The sequence below is a fragment of the Balaenoptera borealis genome (genome assembly GCF_965194805.1).
Source record: "Balaenoptera borealis genome assembly, chromosome: 11".
Taxonomy (NCBI): Eukaryota; Metazoa; Chordata; class Mammalia; order Artiodactyla; family Balaenopteridae; genus Balaenoptera; species Balaenoptera borealis.
This window is the reverse complement of record NC_138868.1, coordinates 31,314,290-31,332,593: the sequence shown is the minus strand read 5'-3', so window position 1 is coordinate 31,332,593 and position 18,304 is coordinate 31,314,290. Positions and strand designations below refer to the sequence as shown.

The 18,304-nt window shown below is 41.8% G+C and overlaps 1 protein-coding gene and 1 long non-coding RNA gene across 4 annotated transcripts in view; one reads left to right on the top strand and one right to left on the bottom strand.

Annotated features, from left to right (window-relative positions):
* Positions 1–10,603, bottom strand: part of LGR4 (leucine rich repeat containing G protein-coupled receptor 4) — a 97,262-nt gene extending 86,659 nt beyond the window's left edge. For all 3 annotated transcript variants that reach the window (XM_082342420.1, XM_082342422.1, XM_082342421.1), the window contains exon 1: positions 9,911–10,603. In XM_082342420.1, the coding sequence (XP_082198546.1) occupies positions 9,911–10,095 (185 nt within the window). In that variant the 5' untranslated portion in view covers positions 10,096–10,603. The remainder of the gene's footprint in view (positions 1–9,910) is intronic.
* LOC309606028 overlaps positions 1–18,304 on the top strand; it is a 139,567-nt gene that overhangs the window by 66,515 nt on the left and 54,748 nt on the right. The window lies entirely within an intron of this gene.

Below are 18,304 nucleotides of genomic sequence, written 5' to 3'. Positions count from 1 at the left end.
CAGTAGAAGCTGGTGCTACGCAACAGAAGCCTTAAAGGTCAATGTGGCAGGGCTTGGCTAGCATGAGAATGATCAACTGACCTCCTTCTGCAGACTGACAGGAAGATAAACATAAAGGCAGACAGTCCTCAAGGTACGTTCTATCGGGAATCAAGCATCCTTGTTCCCAACTTGTGTATCCATCAAACACATGCCACATATCAAACCTGGGAGAACAGCCTTGAAACGTCCTGCAAACACACACACACACACACACACACACACACACACACAAATTCCCTTTGGTGAAATAACTGATCAAGCAGGAAACCCCACCATGGAAGCAGGTCATACAAACTTAATTCAAATTGATATTAGAAACTGGCTTATCCAAAACACGAGATTTCCTTTCCACGGTATGTAATAGGGCTTTGGAAAACACAGTCTGATTGCTAACAGCAGAGCCTGTGGTTAGTACACAAACTTGCCAACCTACCATGAAGGATGAAGCCCTCTGCTGCATGCCCTCACAGCCCCAGACTGTTTGCAAAGGGCAGGAATGAAATATTCCATATGTTTTCTTTGTCAGTGACATGGCTATTGAAAGCAAGGCCATGGTAGTCTCCCTGCTGAGGGACTGGGTCAAGCTATTCATGTGTAACCGGGCAGATGTCAAGATGGTAATGGGAAAAACATCTCAAACTTTTTTTTTTTTTTTTTTAAAGAAAGAGACCCAGGGTAGAAAATGCACAACTGTATCTGAAACACTCAACCAATCTAAATAGGTCGTGAGCACTCCTGCATATGTTAGCTGCTACTCTGAATTTACAATTCATTTTCAAATCAGAGCTGAATCAAAACCCAGAAAAGTTTGTAAGGGTTCTGAGAAAGGTTTAACTGTGCTTACCAAGAATGTCATATAACTTTTGAGAAATATGAAAGATTTTAAAGAAAGGATTTTAGTTCTAAAGTTACTTCAAGGATAATAAGCTTTTCTTTATCCACAAAACACAAGCATTGGTCTCAAAAGTGAAGAAAATACACAGGTATCCAATAACCAGTAAAATATCATTTTAAAGTACTTGAAACAAAAAGTTCTCCCATAATCTGAATATTGCTAGAAACAAGGTGATATGAAGAAACAAGAACTCAGCTAAATTGTCAAACCTGAGCTAATCTTATCCATCCCCAACATGGAAAGTGACGAGAAACCGTTGGGCACTCACTGGCATGAGGCTTCTTAAAGAGTTAAGCGTTGTTTCATGAAAATCCTCAGGGTTCCAAAGTCTGGAAGTAGAAAATTATTATCTAAAGCTCACACTGACACTGTCTAAGGTCACGTGCCCGTTTGCTGTGAGGAGAAACAATGCGTTCCCCTATTAGGAGAGCATCCTTCAACTTGACCAGCCGTCTCAGGGAAGTAATGCCAAGTCAGAGACCAAGGCAAGAAAGCATGATTTCTTCCAAGCTCTCTCCTCTAGAGAAACTGTAACTCCCCACCACTAGGCTTTCCTGTTAGAAAGGGAGTAGCACCACCCTTAAGAAGGAATCTTGATAAAAACATATGCACTACTCTTTCTCCACCAGGATCTTTATGGTTTTCTGAATGAAAAGTCTACCAGATGAAGAGCCTTTTCTCCATTAGCACAAGGGCTCACTGTGAAGTCTCCAACAGCCTATAAACCTGATATACATTCAAAGAACCAGAGAAATAGGGTTTAGAATTTTAAATCTAAGTGACTTAAAGGGATAACACACATAGACAATTGCTTAGTCACTCCCCAAAGAAATGACAACATAATGTAATGGGTCCTTGCTGTCACTCAAACAGGTCATGCTGAAGTTTCCTACATGTGACCCTTGAAGATAAAGTCAAGTGACCTCTTCTTGCAGATGGAAAAGACAATGTCCAAAGGGATCAAGTGATACCTTCAAGCACACAGATTTAGGACCTCAGGGGTCTTGATTCCTTGTGCCGCACTCTCAAAAATAAAACAACTTCTGAAGTCCTGTTCATAAAAATAGGCGCATAAAAAGAAGACTGGAGAGTAGAGAGTGACATAAAAAGCTGGATTATGCGACCACCACAGACTCAAAATGACCTTGGAGAGAACAGAAGGCCAACTAGAAAACATTTTCTTTCTTACAAAGATTAGAAAACATTAAGATTTTAAAACAAACCCCACTAATCAAATGAGATGAAGTAGCAGTAGCACAGAATGGATGAAAACTGGGATTATGATAAACTGCTAAGTATCAGTTAGCAAATCCACGTGTAATCTTTTAAAACATGATACTAAAATGTTAAATGCATTGAACACTCCTTTCTTAACTCTGATCAAATTGTATGAGAATTCTGTACATGCTTGATGTGAGATAAGGAGAGCCTGAAGAGGACCCAAGGGGCAATTATCAGGTTCGGAAAATGCAAAAGCTGGATTTAGCACCTAAAACAGAGAAGCATGTGAACAGTCTTCAAGAACATTAAGAAACCTAAAGGTTAATCGACAGTATTTGCCTTCTCTCCCCTCACCTCCAGAAGAGTTGCTAGACTTCGGGATAGAGTTCTTAAGGTGTAAGGTATTCAAGAGAGAGAATAGTGCTGATTCTCTGGAGATTCTCAGAAAGAAAAAGAAGCTCCCTGAGATGGCTTCCACACACACGGGAAGGGTGACAACGTAGATCACAGTGGTGGCAACCACAGGTCTCCTCTCTCCTGAGAAAATCTAGTCTGCCAAGCCCTTCTTGTATTATCCATATTAGTCGTATGTTTTCTCTAAGGGCCTCTTAGCGTGAAGCTTACCCTGTAGGGAAATGGGAAAAACCAGAAGTTAAACAGCATCATAGCCCAGTCCCCAGAGTTTTAGAGAGAAGACTGCCAACTTGGAAGCATACCTCCTACCCTGCACTTCCCAACAAGAAACGTGAATGAGAGTGAGGCTTCTAATGGCCATCTAGCTGCCTCCCTAGGCAAACAGCTCTAATCAAGCTCTTCAGGGGAGTCTCGATGTCACCACTTGCACTCAGTTATGCTGCGGCTTATACTGAGAGCTCCACATGGGCAGTCAGAGCCCGGGCGGAGTGGGCAAGTGGGATCCCAAAGTAATCCTAGGTGCATTCCTCAGCCATGCTTCCCGCAGGGCCAAGGGAAAGGCGCCATCTCCCTGCCAAAGTTAGGTCACTCTACTCGGGAGGGGAAATTCCCCCAGAGAAAACTTTAAAAACGTACAGGGAACAGGGAAAATCTAACTCATGATTTTTCTGGATACCACGCTCTGAAATCTGATTTGAAGAGTAAAAATAGTCTGTTGCCAGTGTGCACTGAGATTTTCATTCTTGTAATGGTCAATTTTATATTTAAAACTTCGTTAAAAAAAAAAGGGGGGGGCTGCATTCTCCTAGTGTAAAAATAGAGGGGAAAAAAAAAACTAGCTCAAGGGGCTTACATAACTTTTTACTTATCTTGACTCAGAATACTTAAATACAAATCAAATATGAAGGATAAAGGGTCATTAAATATCCTGTAATATATTAAATATGCTTTCCCCACACGTTTTCTCACTAGCACAAACAACAGACCAGCCCGGGATCTAAACGTATACCCAGTCTTGGCCCAGCTGCCTCCCAAAATATCTATGGTTTACATTTCCTTACAAGGATATTCTTATATTCTTAATGGGCCAACATGTTGCCACAGAGGGTTGGTTCAGTGCTTTTCCCATAAGATCTTTCATTACAGAAAAGCTAAGAGAACTACCAAAATATGTATTTTTTAAATGTTCATTTCTGAAGCCTACACTCTTAGATGGGCATTCCTGAACCCCAGTCACTTGCATCTAAAATAAGAGATGCAAAATGCAAAATGACAATTCTTGCTGTAGACTTACTGCAGGGGCAGAGGGGGACCTGGCTAGTGTGCTTTTTTGACTATTAAAATATTCAACAGTATCAAAACACGCTTTAGAGACTAAAAACAACCACCCATTCAGAGTTTTAACTGCCTGTACATGACACAGAATAATTCTGTACACTATAAGAAACTTACTAAAAATAGTCCCAGCCATATACAAAGTTTAATAACAAATATCTGTCTATGGGTGGGTGAATCCAGAGTATACTACTACATAATTACATCTTGCCATTTAAAGGGGGTATTTGAGTAGTAACTTGCTCAAGTCTTTAGAAAGTTGAGATGTTACTAAATGTATATGAACTATAAAATCATTTCTAAACTCAATTTTGAACTCACCCAATTTCAGACAGTAGAGCCGATACCCGGCCTACAGTTTGTTCATCAAGTGTTTGAGACACAAAAGAAATGTCTAGAAAGGCAGACAAATTAGTCATTGTGTAAGAGTACTGATTTGCTAAATGCCCTAGTTTTTTTTCTTCACTGATAGAATTTAAAACTAAAGCATTTTATTATCCTCAACGAATCTTTCAAAAAACTACACTTCACTGAACAAAATTAGGGACAAAGTTATCCATGTTCTTGTATATACAGGAAAACAAGCTTTGGGCATTGCCAAACACTTGAAGGCTTCAGGAGGCAGTTAAAGAGCAAGCTAGATAATACATTTCTAAAGACAAAACCATGAACTCTCTTTTAAAAAAAATGAAAAGCAGAGCTGTCTGATCAAGTTACATCAGTTACGTTTGTCAGAGTTTAAGGCACATCGGGCAGGGTTTAACTTGTAACCCAGGTATACTGATAAATATTGTGGTTTTATGGAAACTTCTATCTTTTTTATAGAGAAAAAGTGGGAAACGGTCTTAGAAAAATTTCAGTGAGTCACTAAAGTATTCTTACAACTTCACTTGCTTGATAGTCTACACAGATTCAGAGAGATTCAAAGCAATGAGAGCCATTAGTCACCAATATCCATTATTTCTTGACAAGAAAAATGGAAATAAAAGGATAAGCACAACCAAGGAGACCAAAGACCAAAATCCAAACTTGCAGGCTGTCAGTGCTTTCCGCCATTATAAAGATGACTAAAATAAGAATTTGAGAGAGAACCTGACAGAGGCCAAGAAAACGCCCAAACTTGCCTGGATCCACCTACTAGTACAGAACTTTGATCTTCCCTAAGAGATTAAGTTGTCAAATGTTACCTTAAGATTCTAACGTAAGAGCCAAGTGCCTGGACATTAAATGCTTGTGATACCATAACTGCTATTAGCATTTAGCTGGACTGAAAATCATAAAATATTAGTGGTTACCACAAGCCTTCAGGAGCCTCGAATGAGAATCCCTGGTTTAAATCCTGGGTAGAGCTCAGACCACACCCAGCACATTGTTGCCTTCTGAGGCAGGTTCCCCAGTCCATGGATACATTCCAGTAGAGGTGGACAATTCGGGAAGTGTCCTGGGTCGGGGAGGGATTTCAGGATTGAGACACCTATACTATACTTAACACAACAGAGAGGATCGGACAAACGTATGGAAAAAAAATCAAATTAAATAGAAAGAAAACTTTTGGCAGTAAGAGTTGTTTACTTCCTTGTTCTCAGGTGAAGAAGCCAAGGCCCTGAAGGGTTAAGTGTGTCACCACCTCAAGGTCACTCGTGTGATTTATTGACAGATCTGGAAACCAGCTCTCCATATTCCCAGCAGAATGCTCTTTCCTCTCGTGTTTAAAGAGAACCCAGCAGTTCACTAGTCTGTAAAATAAACGACCTGTACTTAAAGATGTTCATATATTGGCCTTGTTTAGAATAAAGTTCCCTGGTAACACAAATACTCCTCTAGAAAGACACACCACAGAAAATAAGCTAACAGTGAAATTTACAGACAGTAACTTAGACATCAAAATATCAAAACTCGACCATCAAAAAAGGTATAAACATTTAGCCACTGATTACTGACCTGCCAGGGAATACAACTGACATTGGAGGAAACATAAGAAAATACTTTCAAATAATACTATTAAAAGAAAGGTGCTTGGAGTCGTGAAAAAAAGTACACCTTAGGGAAGAATCTGAGATGATGCTTCCCAAAGAAGAAAAAGCAACAGATTATTTTTTAAAACCCTTCAAAGCCCCTCAGGTAACCATCAGTTCTATATAGAAAGCTTGCTAACCTGCCCATGTACAAGATACACACACTGTGAAGGCTGCAGAGATTATGACTAATTATATGGAAGTGAGGACGTTGAGTAACTTTTTGTACAGTATCCAAATTACTGAAACAGAGTGATTTTATTTTCCAAGTGTGAAGCCATACCAACAGGAAACAAGCGGGGCTATTCTACCCCAGCAAAGAGCCTTAGCTAGTCATGCATTCTGTAACAAGTCTCCATGGCAAATTTCCTAACACACACTTCTAAACACAAAGAACTCCTCCTCCAAGTGAGTGGCAATAAATAGGCTTGTGCAACTTCAACTAGACGGATATTCAGATACTTCTGGGATCTTTTCACGAGAGCAGCCGATCGCTATCGTCACCTTGCCATCCTAAAACTGTGTAAGAATTATAAAATCTTATATAGAATGTCTGGAAGCTACAAGCAGCCTTAAATAGAATCTAGTGAATCCAATGACTTCATTTTTCAAATGAAGAAACTGTCACCAAAAAAAAAAAAAAAAAAGTAGAATGACTCGCCCAAGGCCACACAATTACTCAGGGGCATGGTGAAGACTACGACCAAGGGTTCAGACCTACCACCCTCTCCACAAAGCCACAGAAACAGCCTTTATAATCCTAAAACTATGCACCAGACATAACCTAGGATGTGGAAATTTGTGACCCCCGTCTACAAGTCTCAAATTTTGTGACAGTAACACACAAACCAGAGGACACACGTTCTCTATCCCCTCCCCACCACCACGACTTCATCCCTTTCTCTCTCAATCAAGAATCTTGGAACGCAGGTGATTAAGAGGGACCTTATTAGCTCTAATAGAGGAATAAACTTGAACCCTTCTGATTAAAAATACACTTCAGAATTTTAATACTAGTCAGAGTACTTCCTTTAAAACACCTCAGGGTGAAATGTGACAAGCCAGTGCACTGTGACACAGGATCGGGAACTGCCGCTGCAAAATATAAATAAGCACTACAGGTGCAGCAAACGCTGTGAACAGGGGAATCCCATCAACAACACTGAGGATTACATCTGACTCTGCCCCCAGACTCAGATAAAGCAGCTTTCAGCAGGAAATAGACATTGTTAGGCTGAACAAGTTTAAACGAGCCTAAAGGAGAAAAAGCAGGTATCCTCTCTCTGGGGCCTTCTCAGATCTGGACAAAAAGCTAAATGCTGAGAATGCAGAGTTTGGCAATCCTGCGTGGGAATGAGGGCTGAATTCCAAGCCCCAATCCTGCCCCTCAGTGTGGCCTTAAGTCCTTATTTATTCACTGAAACATTAAGTGCTTCCTTTGTACCGGACTCTGGACTCAAGTTGAGTAAAATAAAATCCCTGCTCTGTCAACGAGGAGTCCCATTGTGGGATGTGTACACACCTGAGTGAGGTGAAGGTAAGACACCATTGAGGAATGACAAGAAAATAACTTCGATTAATAGTCTCATCTTTTTGACTTCTATTTTTGTGATTATCATTTTATGTATAACTAAATAGGCCTTGGTGTCCATGCTCCAGAAATTAGAAATCAGTGAATCAAAGTTTGGGAACCATGGATCCAGTTCCTTGGTGTGTACCTGTGTTTCACCAAAGCTGTGCTGGGACAGCAAATCAGAAGTACTTGCAAAGAGACCTTGGGTGATTCCAAGGTGTCTTATAAGATCAACTGGAGTGGGCAGATCACAGCACCTGCCCCTCTTCAACGTGGCTTTTGAGATCACTGGTTTCCCAAAATGCAAATATATTGCCCTTGAAATGCCCTTTACAAGGGCTCGTCATATAACATATACTTTTAAGGGTGAAATGAAGAGTGTTCAAGTGAAATAAGAAGTTATCAGGAGGTACAACTACTCTACAGGTCACGAAGGGAAAAAGAAAATATAACACATTTGTCCACCACCACAGCTCAGAAAGTGCTATGATGATGCTAGTTTAGGCAATCTGATCTGGACGGGTGCCAATTATTTATCTGTTTCCCAAGCCATGAACAGTCACTTATGTAGGGCTCAAGGTTGAGAATATAGCATTTCACTACCTTTGGTGAATTCTAAAGAAAGATGCCTGATGCTCTATAGCAAGGAGCGTGCTCTCATAAAAATAAAAATTTCTTTGTGGTTTTTAGGTACTAATGGAAAACAGCCCTCTTCCTTATAGGGCAAGTCTACACATTAAAACTCAAGGAATCTGCTAAACAAGGTCTTTTCAACTGATCAAAATAGTAAAAGTATGCTTTTCTCTCTGGGACCTGAAAGAGGTTTCAGGGAAAGCCACCTCTCCTGAATGAATTCCCTAAAAGTATGAAGAGGTCTTGGGGAAAAAATACAGCCCCTTCCCCTCTACCCAGTCTTCTTTCCCTTACTTCTCCCCACTCCCACCCAAACTTTCCCACGTAAGGTACCTTTGTGGGCAAATTGCTCCTCACTGCAAAGTTAACTTTTTTTTTTTTTACTGAAAAGTTAAATTTCACCATACTGAAGGAAAATGACTTCAAATGTGTAACTAAAACCTGAGACAAGGGGAAAAAAAAAAAGGGAAGGGGGCTGGTGTCAAAGAATGAGACAGGTCCAAGGCAACTGGCCACAAGACTCAAAAAAACCCCACTGGCAGAGGGCAAACAGAACACCTCCCACCAGCCACCTGGAAACAGCACCGCTCTGGCCTGCACAGAAAGGATCTCTTCACGGGGTCTGTTATTCCTTTCACACTGTCTATTTCTAAGAGGTCCCTCTCAGCAGCTATAAGGTAAAAGGAAATTCCCTTTACCCAAGGCCTCTCAGAATCCCTTCCTCTCTCAAACAGTTCTTTCACTGCCCTTGATTTAATCTGGCCACACAGCACAGCAAAGCAGGACAGAAGCATACAGCAAACCCTGCACGCAATTACCCCATTCTTTCTCTACTGGTGCCATCTGCCAAACACCACAGCCAACACCTATTTCAGAGTCTTCGTTTCTAAAGCGAATGTCTAAAGCTCTCCGTCCCGGTTGGTGGAGTGGGGTTTTGGAAGTCAGAACCATCTGAGTGACTTTCCCAACCTCAGGCAGCTCAAAAGAAAAGTTCTACTGGTTAAGGAACAGCAGAAAACTGCTACCTTTTGGGACAGGCAGAGCTTATGCTCTGGAACTTTCATTTTCTTCCAATATCCTGTACTTCAGGTCAGCATTCCTTCTTTAAAAGGCCTTGTTGGGTAAAAGTATTTCACCCAGAGAAACCTGCAATTTCCCCCCCTCCCTTCTCCGTTGTTTTCGCCCAGTTTCCCTGCGAGCTCCAGAACCCCAGGCGTTTGCTGGTGAGTCCGGAGTGGAACTGGACTGAGGTGCCAGGTCGCTCCCCACCCTCCCCCCCCGCCCCGGACAGGGCCAAATGGGAAGGCCATTCGCCCCGACTGCGGTACAGGTGTTTTCTTCTCCCCACATGCTGGAACCCAAGGAGGCTCCAGGTGCTTCCCCACGAAAATTGCCTCGGTCTCAGACTCAGGCCAAGTTCTAGCTGCCCTCACCCCTGCCGCCTGCAAAACTCTTGCCAGCTGAGCAGGGGCCCGCGGGAGAAGAGAAAGTCGCGTGAAAAGGCTGCCAGGGGCAAGCGTTTCCAGATTCCTCCTTCCTCCTCGGCCCCACATGCACTTGGGAGTTGGGGGAGGGGGGTGGTGATCGTGCCCGAAAAGTCTGGGAAAAAGAGCTACACGGGTCTCGGACCCGGACTGGCAAAGCATGTAAAGCTCGCGGCGCTGGAGCGGGTGCCAAGGAGGTGACGGCGCCCCCCTCCTCGGGACACTGGGGATGGAGTGGGATCTGCCACTGGCTCCGCCCCCCGGAACCCCCTCCGGCGCCCCCTCCGACCGCACTCACAGCGCTTGGGTGAAGGCGCTGAGCCCCTCGGGCACGGCCGTCAGCCCCTTCCCGGAGCAGTCCACCCGACGGTCGCCGTCGCAGCTGCAGGGCGCCGCGCAGAGAGGCGGCGCCGCGCCGCTGGGCTCGGCCGAGCCGCGCAGCCCCAGGGCGAGGAAGCAGAGCAGCCCCAGCGGGCCCGGCATTGCTGCGGCCGCCTCCAGCGCCGGCCTCTCCCGCGGCGCCGCTCCTTCGGCGCGCCTCTGGCGCCCTCCGACGCCCCCCGCCGCCCCGGGCGGCAGGCCTGCGGGCTGGGCCGGGGGCTCTCCTCTCTGCAGTCGCGGGGGCTCGGCCCCTTCAACAGCCCGCGGCAGCAGCAGCGCAGGGACGCGGCGCTCCGGAGTTTCGCCCTACCCGCTGCTCCATGGAAGCGCAGAGGCAGCCCCGTTCCTCCGGCGGCTCAGGCCAGCCTGCCGGGCCGGGCGCAGCTGCAGGGGCCGCACTCTGCCATCGCACCCGCCTCCCGGTCCCCGGCCTCCCGCCGCAGCCGCTCTTCAAGGTTGCGAAGCGCAGCCTCCAGCCATGCCGGCCCCTCGCCACAGTCCCCCGCCCGGCTCTCGCACAAACACCCGGGCTCTTTCTCGCTCTCTCGCGGCCGCGGCTCAATCTCCTCCCGTCCTTTTCCCTTCTAGGGTTGCACGCTCGGGTTCCCAAGCCCCCAGCCGCTGGGTTATGCAAATCACTTAGGTACATGCAAAACTAACCCGTCTCCTGGAGCGCCATTGGCCGGGGGAGGTCTCGAGCTCATTACTATGCAAAGAGAGGAGCCGCCATTGGCCGAGAGTGGGACCAGAGGGGCGTGTTAATCGGGCGTGAGTGACAAGGTGGTGGTGATGGTGGTGGTTCGCGGCAAAAATCCCTGCCTTGGCTCGATTTGCGTGGCAGGTTGTGGATCGAAGGTGGAAGCATCCGAAGACTTAGAATCTGGGTTTTCCCTCCCCCACTCGTCGTCTTCTCTCTGCAGAAATTGGATCTCCTAAATTGGATGACCTGAAAAGTAGAGCTTGCCTCCAGCATTCAGTTAAGTTTCAAATGACTCTCCACTGTTCCAAATGGCGAGGACTTTGGGAGCTGTGCAAATGGAAGAAAGATTTTGAAGAGGAGAGTAAAAGTTTCTCTTAATCTGACATAAATATTTGAGCTTTAGCTATATACTAAATTAAAACAGTGTACCCCCCCACCCCCCAAGCGCCTCTCACTTCAACTGACATCTTTATACGTACCTTGATATGCACTTGATAGCTAAGTCTTAGCAATTAGCCATCCACCATACGGAGTTTTGGTGACCGCAACTCAGATCGCTTTCTCATCTACTTTAAAATCCTAGAACACAGGAATCTTGTTAGGGTCAAAGGAGGTGATGTTTCTGAACACTGGACAATTTCTCCAGACAGCTTTTGCTGTCATTTGAGTTCTAGGTAACTACCCTTGAGAAGCCAGCAGCAACTTTAGTGTTAGGTAATTATCAGCATTCCTTCCTCTTCTGGACTTTTGTGGCTTAATAGACCCCACGTTATTGTTATTGTTTGTACCAAATACTGCTTTATGGGCACCTCCTTTCTTGCTTTCCACTGTGCCTTTGGGTTATTTTACTCTATTTTGAAGACATTGCCATGAATACTTTAGATTAAGGCAGGCAGGGTTAAAAATGTCACTGTCATCAAGTTGATTACTCATGTCATGTAAGTAAAATTAAAGAAAATGGAAATAAGTTGATGCAGACCCAAGGAGTTTAAAATGAAAAATTTCCATCATCTTTACATTCAGGAGTTTATTTTTAAAATAATGCCCAGTTGGGCACATGACTAACATACAATAAATTTATCCACACGCTTGAGAGTCAAATAAATACAGATATGCCTTGACTTTAAGTTTTAGGAATGACCTATTTCCTCTAATTGTAGGTTGGAAAGAGAAATTTAAGGTAGGTGGACAACCCTACCTTTTATAGATAAGAAATCTGAAGCTTGCAGATACTGTGCTCTGCCCAAAATCATCACAGAACAACTCCTGGGCTCCTGGTTCCTTGTATGTTGCTCTTGGAGCCTTCCTTAAATTGGTTTCCATTGTCTAAATCACTTCCATTATTTTCTAGCAACTCTCATGAGCAAGTGAAGAGAAAATTGTTTTCATTTCTTTATTTGATTCCTTTAACGTCTCTCTTTTGTAACACTGGAAGATGACAGAATTTCTCTTGCCAAGGTATCAGTATCTTCTGCTGTTTTTTTTTTTTTCATAACAATTATATATTATACTGATTGATTTTAATTTGGCCAAATAATTCCTTTCCTTTCTTTTAAAGTAGTGGTTTTTAAACTTTAGTTAGCATAAGAATCACATGCAAAGCTTGATTAAAACTGCAAAGTGTCTTAAAAGCCTTAGAGCCTCGAAATCAGCATTTTGATACATGTCAAGTGAAAGTGAGACAGGTGATCCTTGAACCACACTCCGGGAACTTTATTCTTTGCTTCCAAGGAATAAGATCTTAGGGCTGGCAACTTAGATGAAAGGAGAGATTTGGATTGTGGAAAAAGGAGAGATGTAGATTTTATTGCAGAATAAATTCCTATTATCTAGGAGATGAAGGTAAGGAGGATTCAAATTTGCAGCTTGTCCAAGATGACAAAATATCAGGAACAAAGGACTTGGGTAGAGAAAAAAAGAGGTAAGATATGCTAAAGTTTTAGTATTTCTGATAGTTGCTACATTGTATATGTTTTGCTTTAAAGATAAACTGGCCAATTAGTCTTCACTTCTTGGATAAGATGCCCCAAGAAAGAAAAAAAAAAAAACACACTGATTTTTAAGATACTATCCCAGACAATTAGAGAAAAATGATCAGCTCTTACATAACCCTTAAGGACCTAGAAAGATATCTGGATGAACCAAAATTTGATGGCAAACAAGTAATAAACTTAACAGAGACTCTGCCTCCAGACTGGTTCCTCCTTCTAGTTTTTCATGGCCATGGATGAGTAAATGGATAGCATCCACAGGCCAGATAAGAGGAAGCAGAGCCTAGCTACAGTGCCTCTGCATTGCAGGGTACTTTTGGGCAACAAAGGAGGCACACCCTTCCAGTGATGCTCACCTTGGGGCTTTTGTGCAAAGGGCACAGGGCATGTTGACTCGTGGACAAGCTGGATTTTGTCCAACTCACCCCCTCACTCAGACATTCTTATAAATATACAGCCTACACAAGTGTATGCAGAAGCCGTACCTGCAAGCTGCTCCATTAAGGAAACAAAAACTGGGAGATTGTGGGGGGATCTTCGGTAGTGCTGTAATAACTGGATTATAAGTCCTCGAATGTACAGAATTTCACCTTTTATAAAGTAACTCCAACTTAACAATAGAACAAAAATCTGAGTTCACAGCAATCAGCTTAAGAAATAGAATGTTACAAATGTAGTTGAAGTTCCGTTTATACCCCTCCCCAGTCATATTCCTTTCCTTCTTTCTCTCTCTGGGAAGTAAGACCTTTCCTAAACTTCATAATTAATGCCCGTGCATATTTTCATGCTTTTTGTACGGGTGCATCCCTAAACAATATATATTACTGTTTTGCATATATAAAGAATATCAATCTGTATTCTTTTGCAACTTGGTTTCTTCATTCAGCCTGTGAGCTTTATCCATGTTCATAAAATATGTGCTATTGTTAATTCATTTCCCTTACTACCTAGTATTCCATTTAAAGAATATACTCAGTATTTATTTATCCATTCTACTGAGACTTATTTGTATTTTTTTCTAATAATGCTATCATGAATATTCTTGTACATGTCTCCCTTATATATGCCAAGATTCTCTAAAAGGTATTTCCTTTATACATGTGTGTGTGTCTAGGAGTGGAATCGCCAGGTCATAGACTATGTGCACTCACTGCTATTGGATGTCAAATTGCTTTCAAAAGCGACTGTACTTATTTGTGCTTCCTTCAGCAGAAAATAAGAAACCCCATTACCCTACATCCTACCAATACCAATATTGTGAGACTTAAATATTTGTGAATCTGATGCACGTGGAATGAAATCAAAGTGTAGTTGAAATTTGAATTTCCCTGATTACAATTGCATCTTCTCATGTATTTACTGGGCATTTAGTGTGCTCTTCTATGCATTGCCTATTCATTTCCTCTGCCTGTTTGTTTTCTGTTGGGTTGTTTGTATTTGTTTTTGTTTAGGGCCAGATAGTAAAATTTGGAGCTTTGTGGACCACATGGTCTCTGTCGTAACTATTCAACTCTGCCATTGTAGCAAGAAATAAATGATACATAAACAAATAGATGTGGCTGTGTTCCAATAAAACTTTTTTGGCAAAAACACATGTTGGACTAGTTCTGGCCCATGGGCCATATAGTTTCCCACCCCTGTTTTATAGGTGCTAATCCTTTATTGAAATCTAATTATTTTTGAAAACCATTTGTAGGATTATGTAAAATTCAGAAGGACATGCCTCAAAGGTAACCATCTTTCCTTACATGTTGACATCAAGCGCTTTTAAACTTCTGGTCTCCATGGTAAGCTCATACTGAAGATTATATTGCAGAATTAGCCCCAAAGAATCTGTTGCAAGCTTAAACATGCCCCTCTTTCTAGAATGAATGGTGTAGAAGTTATCCTGGGCACTTAGGGTTTATCATACCTCCCATCCAAAAGACACCCCAAATATTTGACCTGATGCAATCGCATGACCGGTGAATAATAGCTGTTGACTTTCTGAAAGCATTCATGCCAAACCCGCCACCTCAAGTTAGAAGCCAGATACATATACTAAAAATACGTATGTATCTATACATATACATACATATATATGGGTATTTGCATGTACATATACATACATAAACATTTCAAAACATAATAGGTTCAGGAAATAAAGAAAGAATATCAAGTCTAATCCCTACCCATCAGACATCTGATCGGTATCTACTCTAACAACTGAGTCCTCAAGATAAACGCTCTTGTTTCTGTGCTCTGATGCCTCCACATTTGCATCTGGGGCTTTGGGCTGGAGGAGCTCCCACACTGGGCCCAGAGGCTTGCAGTCTTAGTGTTTCACTCACTTGTCCTTTTCTTCTGAGTCTCAGTGTCTCTACAGTGGTCCTATTTTGCACAGGAGATAGCATCTATTTTTTAGGGATAATTTAACATAACAATGATTATTTTGAAGCACACAAAAAACTAACAATATGAAGTTGTTGAAAAATTAAAAATATCTTTTTAAGCTACACAAGTGGTCAAATTTGGGCTTCTGGGCCCTCTTTCCTCTGCCATCTGTGTAGAACTGATGGACCTTTGGGATGTGAGGACTGGCAGTGAGGCTTCTGGTGTGACTGACTGAAGGCCATTCTTGAAGCCAGCCCTTTTCAAAACATGACCCAAAATTTCTTAGTTTCCTGACCTGGTCAAATATCCTGTGGTCAGATGTCCTTTTCAGTACTTCTGAAGACCCATATTGACCCCAAACTTCAAAACATTAGGACAAATACCAGAAATATTTTCCTATACATAATATTCCTAATACATATTCCTAATCCTTTCTAAATCTGATTTTATTTTCCCAATCTTTCCATTTCAAATCTAACCCAAGAAGAGAATGAGACTCAAGGGAACAATTTCTGAATTACAGAACCGCACATGGATCCCAAGGTCTGAATGCATAAACTACTGGTGAGAAACAGAATGAGGCAAAAAATTAAATGAGCGTTAAAGCAACCAGGTGTTGTAATAGAAAAGTAAAGGGAGAAAAATCAGAATAGAAAACTGGGAAGATTATCACCTAGTCATGCTGAGAATTTGTTAGGGCCAAAGTATTAACACAGAGTTCAGTCATAGAATTTGGTTCCTTTTCACTCCCTCAGAATTCCAAATAGAACTTTAAACATTTTGGAAAGACCTTAGCATGAGACAATTATTCCAAAGAACTACATGCAAAGTCTGTGCATCCCATAAAAGATGTGTACAGAAAACCAGCACTTGGGGTGGGGGTCTGCAGTAGGGTTGAGGGTAGTTCTGCTGAAGTGTCCTGGAAAGCTCTCTTTGTCTACAAGAACATATGTGGAAAGAAATCTAGAAAAGCAGGCAATAAGAGATTTTAGACTCAAGGAGAAACTGTGGGAGGATGTGGAGAGAATACTTTACATTCTGTAGGTTGTCTTTCTTTTCCTGACCTGGACACCTAATGCTGTCTCAAAAAAGACCTCTTGGGTGATTCTCTTTCTTTTTGTCTAATGACAGCTGCCACGACTCTTCGAAATAAGAGGAGTGGCAATCAGAATGAAAATTTTAACAATCCCAAGGTTTTTAAAAATGTCTTTAAAATCATTTCAAACATAAAAAATTCTGAGGCAATGCTCTAAAAATTCAGGCAAACTACCAACCATCTGTAATTTTCAAGATTACCTTGGAGAAGGGCAAAGCAATGAAAGGTCTGGAGACTGGATCAATGGTGCTGGATGTTAAGGTGATGCCAAAGTGCTTTCTTGGGGTCTGGTTGACAAAATCCGGTACTATTTATTAAACTCTTTTTTTTTTTTTTTTTTTTTTTTGCCTCAGGTTAGTGTTAAAATATATGAATTCAATTCATAGAACATTATGAGGAAAGTTTTAAAAAAATTCAATATGAAAGAGAAAATGGAGGACCTTGAGATATCAGGGAAACACATTATAGTAACTTTGCCAGTTTGCTCCTTTTATTCCAAAATAACACAAACTTGTCAAGCTTTTTAACATTTTTTTTTTTGGATTTTTTTTTTCAAGGAATAGTTACCATGCACCTAGGCCTCAGAACTTACTCTGTTGGGGACTGAACAATTTAGATTTATGTAGGTCAGTCCACAGGTAAATCACCTGGAGAAGATTTTTTTTTTTTTAATATTTATTTATTTATTTGGCTGTGCCAGGTCTTAGCTGCGCCGTGCGGGATCTTCTTTTTAGTTGTGGCACACAGGCTCTTAGTTGCAGCATGTGGGATCTAGTTCCCTGAGCAGGGAGCGAACCCTGGACCCCTGCATTGGGAGCAAGGAGTCTCAACTGCTGGACCACCAGGGAAGTCCCTGGAGAAGATTTTAAACATAGAAATTCCACCTCCATTGATTCTGATATAGTAGGTCTGAGATGGGGCCTGGGATTCTCCATACTTAAAAAGTTCCTGATTCTGATGTAATCAGCAGGATTGTTGGTCAGTTAGTCTCCCTACAGGCAGAGATCTGAGAGGTGCATTTTGTTGTCAGCCTCAGAATATAAGGCATGATTTGGAGTCTCCTGTCAGGCAGCTTACAATTCAATTTAACTTACAGAATTAAGAAATTTAGGCTTAAAAAGGACCTTAAGGCTTGTTCAATCACCTGCCTAAGGCTTAAGAATGTTCAACAGCATCTCTGCTTCTTTTGGATACAGCTACCATCAGCACATTCACACTCCCATTGGTAGTGGCGGTTCTGGCTGTTAGAAAGTTCTGTCTTATGCTGTGCCAAACTTTCTTCTTGATACTTCTGAAATCCTCAGAAACAGAAGGAACTTTGGAGATCATAGGTTAAATCTCATTTACCAGAGAGAAATCAGACCCACAGAGGATAACTAAATTACCAAAGGCAACATACCGAGCCACTGGCAGAACTGGAGCGAATATCTAGGTCAGTTGCTCTTTCCACTCTATACTTGGTTTAATATGTATTTTTAATTTTCATGGAAAAGAGAACATTTTTTTAAAAACAACAAATTTAGTGTCATAGAAAGCAAGTTAATCTCAGTGCCTCGGTTTTTGATTTATTTAAAGGAACTTACCGTGTCCCCTCTGAAACGACTTTTCTCTTCATCAAACATCCTGTTTGAATTTGGGTGAAGATAACTGAAAGACGTAAAGCCAAAAATAATTTCCAGTCAACTGAAGTTGTTCATACTTAGTAGAAGGGCCAAAACAATACTAAATCAGTCATCCTCCCCTCCCTCCCCAAAACCTATATACTGAATGGTAGATAGTCATGCAATTCGGTAATTTATATAGGTTTGTTTTGTTTTCTTTTAGAATGTGTTTGGAAAGTTTTCTTTCCACTTCTACAAAGGTTTGAACTTCATAAAATACACTGAAATATTTATTTGGGGCTTTAAAGAAAAGATTGGTTACATTTTAAAACTTAGGCCTGATCTTTAATTAGCAAGAACTACTAGAAAATTCTAAAGTAGAATCAACAGCACTTTGGTGCCACCTGGTGGTAAAATATAAAAAGGTAGGAGAAAAAGGTTATACACAGTTTAAGAAATCTGTGAGGTTCTAGTTACAGAAGAAGGTGGGGATAAAAGGGTATGTGTGCGTGTTATTGACTCCTTCCTTAATCAGCTTTAAAAGAAAAAT